Source organism: Oncorhynchus mykiss, chromosome 2, assembly GCF_013265735.2.
Source record: "Oncorhynchus mykiss isolate Arlee chromosome 2, USDA_OmykA_1.1, whole genome shotgun sequence".
NCBI lineage: Eukaryota > Metazoa > Chordata > Actinopteri > Salmoniformes > Salmonidae > Oncorhynchus > Oncorhynchus mykiss.
The window spans coordinates 18,720,637-18,733,984 of NC_048566.1; the positions used below are offsets into that span (position 1 = coordinate 18,720,637).

A 13,348-nucleotide genomic window follows, 5' to 3' on the forward strand; every position below is an offset into this window, starting at 1 on the left:
AGAGAGAGGGACGAAGGGAGGATAGGATGAGGGGCTTGAGAGAGGAGATAGAGGATGGCTGCTACAGTATAGTGCTGGGTCTGAATGAGAGCCATGGAGGCACGGTTAACTCAGAGTTAACTCTCTTGCATACGTAATATTATTTTCTGTCTCTCCCCCCTTCTCCTAGATACACGCACACTAGTGTGTTCTCTCTCTCTCTCTCTCTCTCTCTCTCTCTCTCTCTCTCTCTCTCTCCCGTACGCTCCCTTGCTCACATTATCTCTCTGACTCCCTTCCCCCACTCCCTTTCAGTGACACAGAAAAACGAATGCCACCCCTCCCTCTCGCTCTCTCGTTCTCCCCCATCCTCCAATGGCACACAAACACCCTGGTCTCTCATTCCACCCGCTCTCACTTTGTTTTTATTGTTTATTTGTAATCCCCCTCTTTTTCAGTCAAATCACTCATGGTCATGGAAGATCATCTCTCATCTTTCCATCACTCTCATTCTCTCCATCTCTGCTTTTCGTGGTTGTTGTTGAATCATGGTGTTGATACTATTTTGCAGTCTCCACTCGAAACTGGTTTTGCAACTCCCCTCTCCCTCTATTCATCGCTCTCCCTCCCTCCCTCCCTCCCTCCATCCCTCCCTCTTTCTCTCACGCTCACTCACTGCCCAGTTGACAACCCATCTTTTTCCTATTCACAATATCTTTGTTGCACCCTCCATCCCTCCCTCCCTCCCTCCCTCCCATTCTCTCTTGCTCTCAGTATCCATCTAAGTGGTGTGCTTATTTGCTTCTGCCTAAATATATGTGCATCTCTACCTCTCCCGCTCTCTTCCTCTCTGCACAACACAGCCAAACACTGCCCTGCCTAACCACACAGGAGATTTCTTCAACAAATATTTTGTGGATTTTTTGTACAGAAATCTGAAATGTAACTCAAACTCGAATAATTGGACCTTTTCTCGTTTTGTATTTTTTTAATTTAGACAATCGTAGATTTTTTTTATGATGATTTGTTGATTTTGGTCAGATTTTTGCCTCCTAATCTGAGAGTGTAGAGATTGGTATGTTGTGTGTGTGACTGAGTGTTGATGGAGGTTTCAGTAAGAGCTTTGTCTGTATCGCCCAGCAGCATCATCATTTGTGTGAGCGGAGAGTGGATGGAGTCCTAATCCCCGTTAACAGATTCATTATCGCTGGGCACAATCGTGTCGCTGCCTTGTTGTGAAGTCTGGCTGAACGATCTGCTGCATGAATGGGGTTCTGACATGACGATAAGGGTCCCTCTGGGGTGTCTTCTCAATCCTAATCCCTCTCTCTCCTCCCTCTCTCTCCTCTCTCTCTTGCGCTGAGGGCTCCTCTCTTATCCATCAACCTCTCCACTGTTACCAGACAACCATCCAATCACAGGCTGTTTAATATTTCAAAAACAAAAACAGACCTTGTTATTTATTTACATTTGACGTATTTTTGGGGTTCATGTCCCCTAAACCTATATATTTCAGGATGAGTTTTTTTCCCAAGAGGATCCAGCAGTGATGGTTGGCAACGGTATACCTCAGTGAGTGTGTAGATATTTGACAGAACACCAGAGAAGAGCAAGAGATAGCAGAACACTCTCCCAACGCTACAGTCAAAGGTAAGAAACGGATCACTCTTCAATCACTCATTCACCATGGGTGAATTGTCTGTGTATTCTACAAGATGAATGGGCAGTCAAGTGAAATAGATTCATCATGCACTGTTAGACCATTGCAGTTTATGTTCAATGATGGAAAGGGGAGAGAAGCCTGGGTTTTACATCAAATGTTTGGAATTTTCGCAATGTCTGCATTGGCTGATGTTGAAATTAGGAAATGATTTATAAAACATTGAGGTTGAACCATGTTTATTTGATTCACTCTGTTTTAGATTGTTTTGTCAATCTCTCTACTTTATCATAGTTGATAAGATATATTTTATTTATATTAATAAAATATCACATTGTTTCTCACTGAATAGTTTGCTTAGCTTCATCTTCAGCAAACCTCTCTCAAATGCTACATTTGACTTTGTGCAAGCTTCTAAATGAGATTGTTAGTGTGGGAGCATTTGTCCATCCTCTTGGTACTGTATGTTATACTCTTGTACACTCCAAAGCTCCATGTTGGATTTATTGATTCTACAAGCACGGAGCAGCCTGCAGCTGAATGCACTCAATCTTTCATTGATTTGGTGAAATGTGTGTGTATGGTTTGGTTTAACTATCCTTGTATCCAAAATGTGGACAAGTGTGTACATTTTGCTGGTCCCCACAAGTAAAAAGGCTTTTAGGGTTAGGGTTACAATTAGGATAAGGGTTAGAGTTAAGGGTTAGGGTTAAGGGTTAGGGTTACAATTAGGATAAGGGTTAGGGTTAAGGGTTAGGGTTAGGGTTACAATTAGGATAAGGGTTAGGGTTAAGGGTTAAGGGTTAAGGAAAATAGGATTTTGAATGGATTTTTTTTCTTCGTTACCCACAAGGATAGTAAAACAAACATGTGTGCGTGCACGTACGTGATCCTGGTGGGACATTTTTTTTACACAAACATGAATTTCAACTGAAACTTAAATATGAATTTTATAAGAAACAATTCAACCTCTAGTAGAGTCTGGAAATGTGTATTTATACACTACCCTTCAAAAGTTTGGGGTCACTTAAAAATGTCCTTGTTTTTGAAAGAAAAGCTCATCTTTTGTCCATTAAAATAACATCAAATTGATCAGAAGTACAGTGTAGACATTGTTAATGTTGTTGGTTAAATGTTGTGGAATTACTGGTCATGCTCTAGATTGGTTTATAAATTACCTATCAAATCGTACACAATGTGTAATGGCAGATGGTTGTAAATCTGAGTCCATAGAGGTGTGCTCAGGTGTTCTATTTTGGGCCCACTGTTGTTCATTTTGTATATCAACAACATTGGGGATCTTATTGAAACAGTGGATGTTCATTTTTATGCAGATGATACTGTTCTTTATTCAAGTGGTAGTTTATCTTTAGCTTTTGAAAATGCCCAAAGAGCATTTAACATCATACAACAGAATCTGTATGATTTAAAGCTGATTCTAAATTCAGGTAAAACAAAATGCATGATATTTTCAAATGCCAGGCATGTTACAAATCATGTCATTGCTACATTGGCTGGACATACTATAGAGCAAGTTAAAGTGTACAAATATTTGGGTGTGTGGGTTGATGATAAGCTGAGCTTCACTTTGCATGTAGAGAACTTGATAAGGAAGCTCAAGCTGAAAATAGGATTTTATTACCGGCATAAGGCTGTTTTTGTTGTTGAATTTTACCCTCTTTTCGCCCCAATTTCGTGCCATCCAATTGTTAGTAGTTACTATCTTGTCTCATCGCTACAACTCCCGTACGGGCTCGGGAGAGACGAAGGCCGAAAGCCATGTGTCCCCTGAAACACAACCCAACCAAGCCGCACTGCCTCTTAACACATCCAACCCGGAAGCCAGCCGCACCAATGTGTCGGAGGAGACACCGTGCACCTGGCGACCTGCTTAGCTCGCACTGTGCCCGGCCCCCCACAGGAGTCGCTAGTGCGCGATGAGACAAAGATATCCCTACCGGACAACGCTAGGCCCTCCCTAACCCGGACGATGCTAGGCCAATTGTGCGTCGCCTCACGGACCTCAGAGTCTCTGGTGGCACAGCTAGCGCTGCAATGCAGTGCCCTAGACCACTGCACCACCCGGGAGGCCCTGCTTGTTTTTCTTTTGAGGCCAGGAATGAGCTGGTACGATGTACATTACTGTCGGTTTTAGATTTTAGTGATGTTATACAGTGGGGCAAAAAAGTATTTAGTCAGCCACCAATTGTGCAAGTTCTCCCACTTAAAAAGATGAGAAGCCTGTAATTTTCATCACAGGTACACTTCAACTATGACAGACAAAATGAGGGAAAAAAATCCAGAAAATCACATTGTAGGATTTTTTTATGAATTTATTTGCAAATTATGGTGGAAAATAAGTATTTGGTCAATAACAAAAGTTTATCTCAATACTTTGTTATATACCCTTTGTTGGCAATGACAGAGGTCAAACGTTTTCTGTAAGTCTTCACAAGGTTTTCACACACTTGCTGGTATTTTGGCCCATTCGTCCATGCAGATCTCCTCTAGAGCAGTGATGTTTTGGGGCTGTTGCTGGGCAACACGGACTTTCAACTCCCTCCAAAGATTTTCTATGGGGTTGAGATCTGGAGACTGGCTAGGCCACTCCAGGACCTTGAAATTCTTTTTACGAAGCCGCTCCTTCGTTCCCCGGGCGGTGTGTTTGGGATCATTGTCATGCAGAAGGACCCAGCCATGTTTCATCTTCAATGCCCTTGCTGATGGAAGGAGGTTTTCACTCAAAATCTCACGATACATGGCCCCATTCATTCTTTCCTTTACACGGATCAGTCGTCCTGGTCCCTTGACAGAAAAACAGCCCCAAAGCATAATGTTTCCACCCCCATGCTTCACAGTAGGTATGGTGTTCTTTGGCTGCAACTCAGCATTCTTTGTCCTCCAAACACGACAAGTTGAGTTTTTACCAAAAAGTTATATTTTGGTTTCATCTGACCATATGACATTCTCCCAATCTTCTTTTGGATCATCCAAATGCTCTCTAGCAAACTTCAGACGGGCCTGGACATGTACTGGCTTAAGCAGGGGGACACGTCTGGCACTGCAGGATTTGAGTCCCTGGCGGCGTAGTGTGTTACTGATGGTAGGCTTTGTTACTTTGGTCCCAGCTCTCTGCAGGTCATTCACTAGGTCCCCCCGTGTGGTTCTGGGATTTTTGCTCACCGTTCTTGTGATCATTTTGACCCCACGGGGTGAGATCTTGTGTGGAGCTCCAGATCGAGGGAGATTATCAGTGGTCTTGTATGTCTTCCATTTCCTAATAATTGCTCCCACAGTTGATTTCTTCAAACCAAGCTGCTTACCTATTGCAGATTCAGTCTTCCAAGCCTGGTGCAGGTCTACAATTTAGTTTCTGGTGTCCTTTGACAGCTCTTTGGTCTTGGCCATAGTGGAGTTTGGAGTGTGACTGTTTGAGGTTGTGGACAGGTGTCTTTTATACTGATAACAAGTTCAAACAGGTCCATTAATACAGGTAACGAGTGGAGGACAGAGGTGCCTCTTAAAGAAGAAGTTACAGGTCTGTGAGAGCCAGAAATCTTGCTTGTTTGTAGGTGACCAAATACTTATTTTCCACCATAATTTGCAAATAAATTCATTAAAAATCCTACAATGTGATTTTCTGGATTTTTTTTCTTATTTTGTCTGTCATAGCTGAAGTGTACCTATGATGAAAACAGATGATGATTACAGGCCTCTCTCATCTTTTTAAGTGGAAGAACTTGCACAATTGGTGGCTGACTAAATACTTTTTTGCCCCACTGTATATATGCAGGCCTCAGCCTGAATCAACTACCCTGAGAGCACTTGATTCAGTGTATCATGCAGCCCTCAGGTTAATTTCAAATCAGAAACGTCTAACACATCATTGTGATCTCTACAGCGCTGTTGACTGGTCCTCATTGACCTTGCGTAGGCTTAAACACTGGTATACACTGATTTATAAGGCCATATTGGGTAAAATTGAATTTTTATCTCTGTTCTTTTTTAGTCAGGTCAGTAAATAAATATAAATTACGGTCCCATTCTGATTTGCTTCTAACAGTACTAAAAATGAGAACAGGACATGGTAGAAATAGTTTTAGTTACTTAGCTCCGTTGTCCTGGAATTCTGTCATGAACATTTTAAAATGTGGTGATCTAGTTTTGTTGGTGGAGTTTAAACTTGTCTCAATGAGAAAAAACCTCTATAAATAAAGGTAAAATAAAAATGACTATTGTCATTAAATAGTACCCTCAAAACACCAGTCTCAACGTCAACAGTGAAGAGGCGACTCCGGGATGCTGGCCTTCTAGGCAGAGTTCCTCTGTCCAGGTTCTGTGATTCTTTTGCCATTCTTAATCTTTTCTTTTTATTGGCCAGTCTGAGATATGGCTTTTTCTTTCCAACTCTGCCTAGAAGGCCATCATCCCGGAGACGCCTCTTCACTGTTGATGTTGAGACTGGTGTTTAGCAGGTACTATTTAAGGAAGCTGCCAGTTGAGGACTTGTGAGGCGTCTGTTTCTCAAACTAGACACTAATGTACTTGTCCTCTTGCTCAGTTGTGCACCGGGGCCTCCCACTCCTCTTTCTATTCTGGTTAGAACCAGTATGTGCTGTTCTGTGAAGGGAGTAGTACACAGCGTTGTACGAGATCTTCAGTTTCTTGGCAATTTCTCGCATGGAATAGCCTTCATTCTTCAGAACAAGAATAGACTGATGAGTTTCAGAAGAAAGTTCTTTGTTTCTGGCCATTTTGGGAATGTAATCCAACCCACAAATGCTGAAGCTCCAGATACTCAACTAGTCTGAAGAAGGCCAGTTTTATTGCTTCTTTAATCAGAACTACAGTTTTCAGCTGTGCTAACATAATTGCAAAGGGGTTTTCTAATGATCATTTCGCCTTTTAAAATGATAAACTTGGATTAGCTAACACAACGTGCCATTGGAACACAGGAGTGATGGTTGCTGATAATTGGCCTATGTAGATGTTCCATAAAAAATCTGCCGTTTCCAGCTACAATAGTCATTTACAACAGTAACAATCTCTACAGTGTCTTTCTGACAATTTGATGTTATTTTAATGGACAAAAAATGTGCTTTTCTTTCAAAAACAAGGACATTTCTAAGTGACCCCAAAGTTTTTTAAACGGTAGTGTAGATACATTACAGTCCTCACACTGAATGGGCCGTTCATGTCCCCACTGACTGATGATAACTGGGCTGTGGTGTGTATCACAGGGCCATATAACTGTCTCATAAACGGCAATCATTAAGAGTGTCCTTAAGTGGTTGTTAGGGAGACCATTGGGCCTTAACGTGTGGTATGATTTCTGTTGCATGTCATTATTCATACCCAGTGGCCCAGAGGAAAGCTGTTGTTTGTGATGTGTAGTAATAAGAATATGTGGTGCAATACAGGATAAAGGAGAAGGTGGCTTTACTGTCCAAAGACGATTTTCTTCCCAGCTGCACATCCTCAGTCTTCCTCATTAAACCGCCTTACAAAATGGCCTCGTGGAGAAACATATTCTGGAGGCTCCCTCAATACAAATAGCTCAGTGACTGTTTCATAACAGAGCCATTCTCAGGGTTGAGTCAGTCAGCTTGGTTCAGTGACAGATAGTTGACGTCTATTCTACTGTATTCTATCCATTTCTCCTCGGCTTTTTTGTTCCTGAGTGTCTCTTGTTGGTTTTGAAGCAGCGCGTGCACAGCACAGAAGGCTGTGGTTTGTGTTTCCTTCTTCCGTCTCCCTCTCCTCTCCCCTTCTCCCCTTCTCTCCTTGCTCCCTGTTATTTGCCTTCAGTTATGCAATGGTAACCAGCATGATAACAAGCTGGCAGGAAGCATCACGTCAACTTGAGCCTGCCTCCCTCTGACAACTACTGCTGGACCACTGCTCAGCTCAGACTGCTCCCTCTATGGTGCTCCCTCCCTGGTGCCCCCTCAATCCCTTTCTGGGTTCATGTTAGCACTAGTTCCCATTGTTGACACCACATCTGGTTGTGGACAGACAGACAGATTTATGATAATTGCCAAAAATCGTTAATGTAGACTTTTGCAAGTAACATGAATTGAATTTCAATTCACACTATAGTCTAACCACACAACAACATTCCTATAATTCACCTAATCAGAGTCTGGCCATAACAATGTGAGACTACAACAATAACACCAGTCTGTTGACAGCCTCAGTGTGAGGGGATGGACGGACGAGTGTTGGCATTGATTTAGTTAGTGACAGTTGGGGGTTTGGAGCCATTAAGGTGAACAGGCTTATTCTAATGAGCTTGGGATTGACTGTCTGGGTTGTCTGTTTAACCCTCACACACACACACACACACACACACACACTTATTATGTCCGTTGAGGCGTCATTGATTTTAAATGACTGCTACAGTAAAAAGACGATTGATATTTCTAAAATAGATCAGATATGGTCATATGCGATTCTTGATCATATTTAGTATTGTGTAGTGCTTCTATTCAAATGTAGTGTCGTGTGCTCATACAGATGGATCATTAAAAAGGATGAGAATTCATGTGATACAATGCTGAATGTTCTAAACATTCAAAGACAGCAAAACCAAGATAGGAGCCTGGTGCAGAATCCAAATCTAAGAATCCCTCCCCCCTGATAGACGCTATCAAATACACTATTGTCTTTCCTCAACGTTCCTCTGTGTCTCACTGTATGTAGAGCAGTACTGTACAACCCCCTGTCTCTACTCCTCAGTACAACTCCTGTCAATGGTCTAGTCTGTGCTGATCTCATCTCATAGGCTCTCTTGAAACCCTCTTGTCTTCAACTGTAAAACCCTGGTATTCTCTTAATCTGCACAATCAGTGCCGTGGCCCCCTTTACCATCCCCCTCATCCCCTCTTCATAGCTCTGTGATTGTAATGTAGATTGCGGTGTCTATCTGGGATAACCGGATTTCTCTTTGTATTTCCCCTACTTTCTCCCTCTTGGCTGGGCTTGAGGAAGGGAGGGGGAGCAGAGTCTCTCAGCAGGGTGTGGTGGTGGAGTTTGGCTACAAAGACTGACCTGTTCTCCCTTGTTTCCCCTCTCTCCTTCCCTTTGGAGGGTGGTTGTGTGAAGTCTGCTACTGTGCATCATTGTTGTAGACATACTATCTCTTATAGTATCTTCTAATTTCCAGGATGGTTGAGGGGTGTTGTGTTGATAGTTGGTCTGATGGCGGTTGAATCTCCCTCTTGTATTGACCCAACTCTGCCTCTGTTATATAGTGCTGGTTGTGTGGTGTGGCTGAGATTGCCACTGGACCTCCCACTATCTCCCCTACTCTGCTCCCATAGGTTGAGGAGTATGATGAAGTAGGATGTTAGTAGAGACGACAGGGTAGTTGGTTTAGTTGATGTCCCCTGGATAAGAGAGGAATCGCGCACATCCAATCCAGGTTTTTGGCAGGTTCCAATTCTATTCAGTTCAGCCAGATGAATTTCACTTCTGTACTTGAATGAATTGGAATGGAATTGACCACAACCGTGATCCAAATGTAGATTAGAAGCTGAGCAAAAATAACTAGCAATGTCTGCTCTTGCTCTGTGGTTTCTGCTCCACAGGGTTTCACCCTGCATACCTCCTCGCTCCAGGTACAAGCCCTTAGGCATAGATAGCTCTGATCTAGGATTAGATTACCTTGACTTTCACAATTCCTTACTTTAAGCATTAGGAGGAGACCATGTAAACCTCACCTTTAGATCAGAGTCTAGGACAGGGGTGTCAAACTCATTCCACAGACATCCTAGTTTCTGCAGGTTTTTGTTATTTCCTTTCAATTAAGACCTAGACAACAAGATGAGGGGAGTTCCTTACTAATTAGTGACCTTAATTCATCAATCAAGTAGAAGGGAGGAGCGAAAACACTCAGAACTCCGTGGAATGAGTTCGATGTGGTCTAGGAGAAGACCATGTAAACATCACCTTAGATCAGAATCTAGGAAAAGACAATGTAAACATCACCTTAGATCAGAGTTTAGGAGAAGACAATGTAAACAAACTTCACATTGTGCTGACCCACCTACAGTACATTGATTGATGAAATAGGAAGTTTCATTAACCATTGGCTGGCTCTCCCACAGACTGGAGGAGGGTTGGTTGGTGAGTTGATGTCCCCTAGTTCCCTTGCTCCCTCGCTTCCTCCCTCGCTCCCTCCCTCCCTGCCTCCTCAGCAGGGTTGTTCTGAAACATCTTATCTTTCTTCCCTGGCTTCCAGTGTGTAAGAAGGAGTGGTAGACGGACAACATTTCAGTTGCAATAGCCATCACCCAGCACCACATACAGCATAAGGCTTTGCTTACTCATAGTATTTATCATTGGTCTGCCACTGGTGTGGAAATGTGGAATATGTCTATCACTTACACACCTTTGATATTTTAACCCTTCTCTTCACTTAGTTCCTTTCAACAGGGTGGAGGAGGGGGGGTTAGGCGATAGAGTATGGCTGCCATGGCGACCGTGCCCAGCTACACCCCTTCGCTATGGGTGAGGATGTGCCACGCCCTCCCCCGGCTGGACCTCACCATGACGATGAGAGACAACCTATTCATCCCCGACAGCTGGGAGTACCAACAGGTAACAGAAAATACCCACAGCCAATCACATCCATCCCAAACTACAACTGGCCAATCATACAGCACGACTGATTGATTCATATTTATCTCAAGTTTTCTCTTGGTTCAAACAACAAGATCGACAATAAAAGACAGCTAAGATTCAATGGAAAATATGTATTGCACTTGGTAAGAATGAGAACCAAGTCTGATCCAGAATCCCCCCACCCCTCTGTTTTGCACAGCGGCATCTGCAGAATCCTACTGGTATTATTAGAGCATTTAAACAGCTTATTCATGCTAGTGGTGCAAGTGGCCTAGTTATTGACAGGGAAACGAGCCCAGACCACTCAGAAGAATCTTGACCTGGATTTCAAGTCATCTGAAATATTACACCACCTGGCTGTCTCTCCTCAAAACTGTTAGCACTTAATTACACTGTTCTGTTCCCATCTCCACCACAGTTCAGTTTACATCCCTCAGCTCCACTACAGACTCCATCTTATTTCACATTCATTCTCATCATCGGCATGCAATTGTAAAAGTTCCACAGTACGGTTTGAGTAGGATTTGGTTTGAGTGTTTTAATCTGGAGACACTGTGGTAGTAGCAGCAAAATGTTGTATTGTCTTTGTGGTAGAAAACACACCATTTTGTTGTGTTGTTGTTCATTTCTAGGTTTCACCATTCCCTTCCAGTGGCTCTACGTCCCTACTCCCTACGTCACACACATTGCATGTTTACAACATGTCTACAGTACCGAGAGAGGGATTCTCAAATGATCCGCCAGTAGAGAAAGACAAAAGAAATGGAAAGCACATGGAGAGAGAATGAGAGGGAGAGGATGAGTAACGTGAGGAGGTCGTGGGGAACAGAAGACAGGACAAAAAGAGAGAGTAAAAAGGAGAGGATGAGTAACGTGAGGAGGTCGTGGGAACAGAAGACAGGACAGAAAGAGAGAGTAAAAAGGAGAGGATGAGTAATGTGAGGAGGTCGTGGGGAACAGAAGAGAGGACAGAAAGAGAGAGTAAAAAGGAGAGGATGAGTAACGTGAGGAGGTCGTGGGGAACAGAAGACAGGACAGAAAGAGAGAGTAAAAAGGAGAGGATGAGTAACGTGAGGAGGACGTGGGGAACAGAAGACAGGACAGAAAGAGAGAGTAAAAAGGAGAGGATGAGTAACGTGAGGAGGTCGTGGGGATCAGAAGACAGGACAGAAAGAGAGAGTAAAAAGGAGAGGATGAGTAGCGTGAGGAGGTCGTGGGGAACAGAAGACAGGACAGAAAGAGAGAGTAAAAAGGAGAGGATGAGTAACGTGAGGAGGTCGTGGGGAACAGAAGACAGGACAGAAAGAGAGAGTAAAAAGGAGAGGATGAGTAACGTGAGGAGGTCGTGGGGAACAGAAGACAGGACAGAAAGAGAGAGTAAAAAGGAGAGGATGAGTAACGTGAGGAGGTCGTGGGGAACAGAAGACAGGACAGAAAGAGAGAGTAAAAAGGAGAGGATGAGTAACGTGAGGAGGTCGTGGGGAACAGACGACAGGACAGAAAGAGAGAGTAAAAAGGAGAGGATGAGTAACGTGAGGAGGTCGTGGGGAACAGAAGACAGGACAGAAAGAGAGAGTAAAAAGGAGAGGATGAGTAACGTGAGGAGGTCGTGGGGAACAGAAGACAGGACAGAAAGAGAGAGTAAAAGGGAGAGGATGAGTAACGTGAGGAGGTCGTGGGGAACAGAAGACAGGACAGAAAGAGAGAGTAAAAAGGAGAGGATGAGTAACGTGAGGAGGTCGTGGGGAACAGAAGACAGGACAGAAAGAGAGAGTAAAAAGGAGAGGATGAGTAACGTGAGGAGGTCGTGGGGAACAGAAGACAGGACAGAAAGAGAGAGTAAAAGGGAGAGGATGAGTAACGTGAGGAGGTCGTGGGGAACAGAAGACAGGACAGAAAGAGAGAGTAAAAAGGAGAGGATGAGTAACGTGAGGAGGTCGTGGGGAACAGAAGACAGGACAGAAAGAGAGAGTAAAAAGGAGAGGATGAGTAACGTGAGGAGGTCGTGGGGAACAGAAGACAGGACAGAAAGAGAGAGTAAAAGGGATAGAGAAAGTGAGGGTGGCAGTGAATGTATTTAAGTAGGTCACAGATTATTAATAGAGTTGCAGTGGCGTGGATAGAAAGAGAGAGGAGAGGGGAGGGAGGGGAGGGGGGGAGGGAGGGGAGGGGGGAGGAAGGGGGAGGGAGGGGGAGAGAGGGAGGAAGGGGGAGGGAGAGGGGGTAGGGGGAGCAGGAGTGGGGAGAGGGGAGAGGGAGTGTGGGGGGAGGGAGAGTGGAGGAGAGAGGGAGGGGGGAGAGAGAAAGGGGAACATGGATGGTTGGGGTGGCTATAGAGAGCAGGAGGCAGCGGAGAGAGGGATGAGAGATAAGGTGGAGGAGAGGAAAATGAGGGAGGGAGGGAGAGAGTGAGACAGGCAGATGGAGAGGGATAATGCTGTAGATATGCGTTCTGGCTAAATGCACTCTCCAGTAAAGTTGAGTATGATAGATGTTAGTATGTCAGAGTGCAGGCTGAAGATGAGATGCAGGAGAGATGTGACAGGGGTTTGTAACTTAATGTTCACTACAGCTTGCAGCTGAGGTAGTAGTGTGACGATACAAGGTAGCTTTTAACCCTTAATCATGTTCAGTATGTATGTTAAACAGTCAGGAATGATATTATTACATTCAATTACTGGTTAATGAATGCAGTAGGTATGCTCTTCTGAATGGAGTCATACAGGTTAGTTTGTGTGTGCGTGTGCCTGTGTGCCTGTGTGCGTGTTTGTGTGTGTGTGTGTGCGTGTGTGTGTGTGTGTGTGACAAATGCCTCCAGCTTTTTAGTTGATGTCCCCTGGATAACTTTATACACTTTATGTTCTAATCACCTTTCACTTCCACTGCTTGGCTAGGTAGGACTGTACGCCATTTGTCACAGTGGAATTATAGGACCAAAGAATGTTGTGGTCCTTTGTAGCTCATTTGGTAGAGCATGGCGCTTGTAATGCCAGGGTAGCGGGTTCGATTCCCGGGACCACCCATACGTAAAATGTATGCATGCATGACTGTAAGTTGTTTTGAATAAAAGGGTCTGCTAAATGG

At 43.9% G+C, this 13,348-nt stretch overlaps 1 protein-coding gene across 9 annotated transcripts in view; it reads left to right on the forward strand.

Moving 5' to 3' along the window:
* Positions 1 to 778: 778 nt before the first annotated feature.
* The window catches only part of ttyh1 (tweety family member 1), a 33,786-nt gene continuing 21,216 nt past the window's right edge, over positions 779 to 13,348 (forward strand). For 3 of the 9 annotated variants that reach the window (XM_036940676.1, XM_036940671.1, XM_036940672.1), the window contains exons 1-2: positions 782 to 1,629; positions 10,063 to 10,240. In XM_036940676.1, the coding sequence (XP_036796571.1) occupies positions 10,106 to 10,240 (135 nt within the window). In that variant the 5' untranslated portion in view covers positions 782 to 1,629; positions 10,063 to 10,105. Of the gene's footprint in view, positions 1,630 to 10,062; positions 10,241 to 13,348 lie in introns of all 9 variants that reach the window. The other 6 variants (XM_036940662.1, XM_036940667.1, XM_036940678.1 and 3 more) reach the window with 4 other exon arrangements.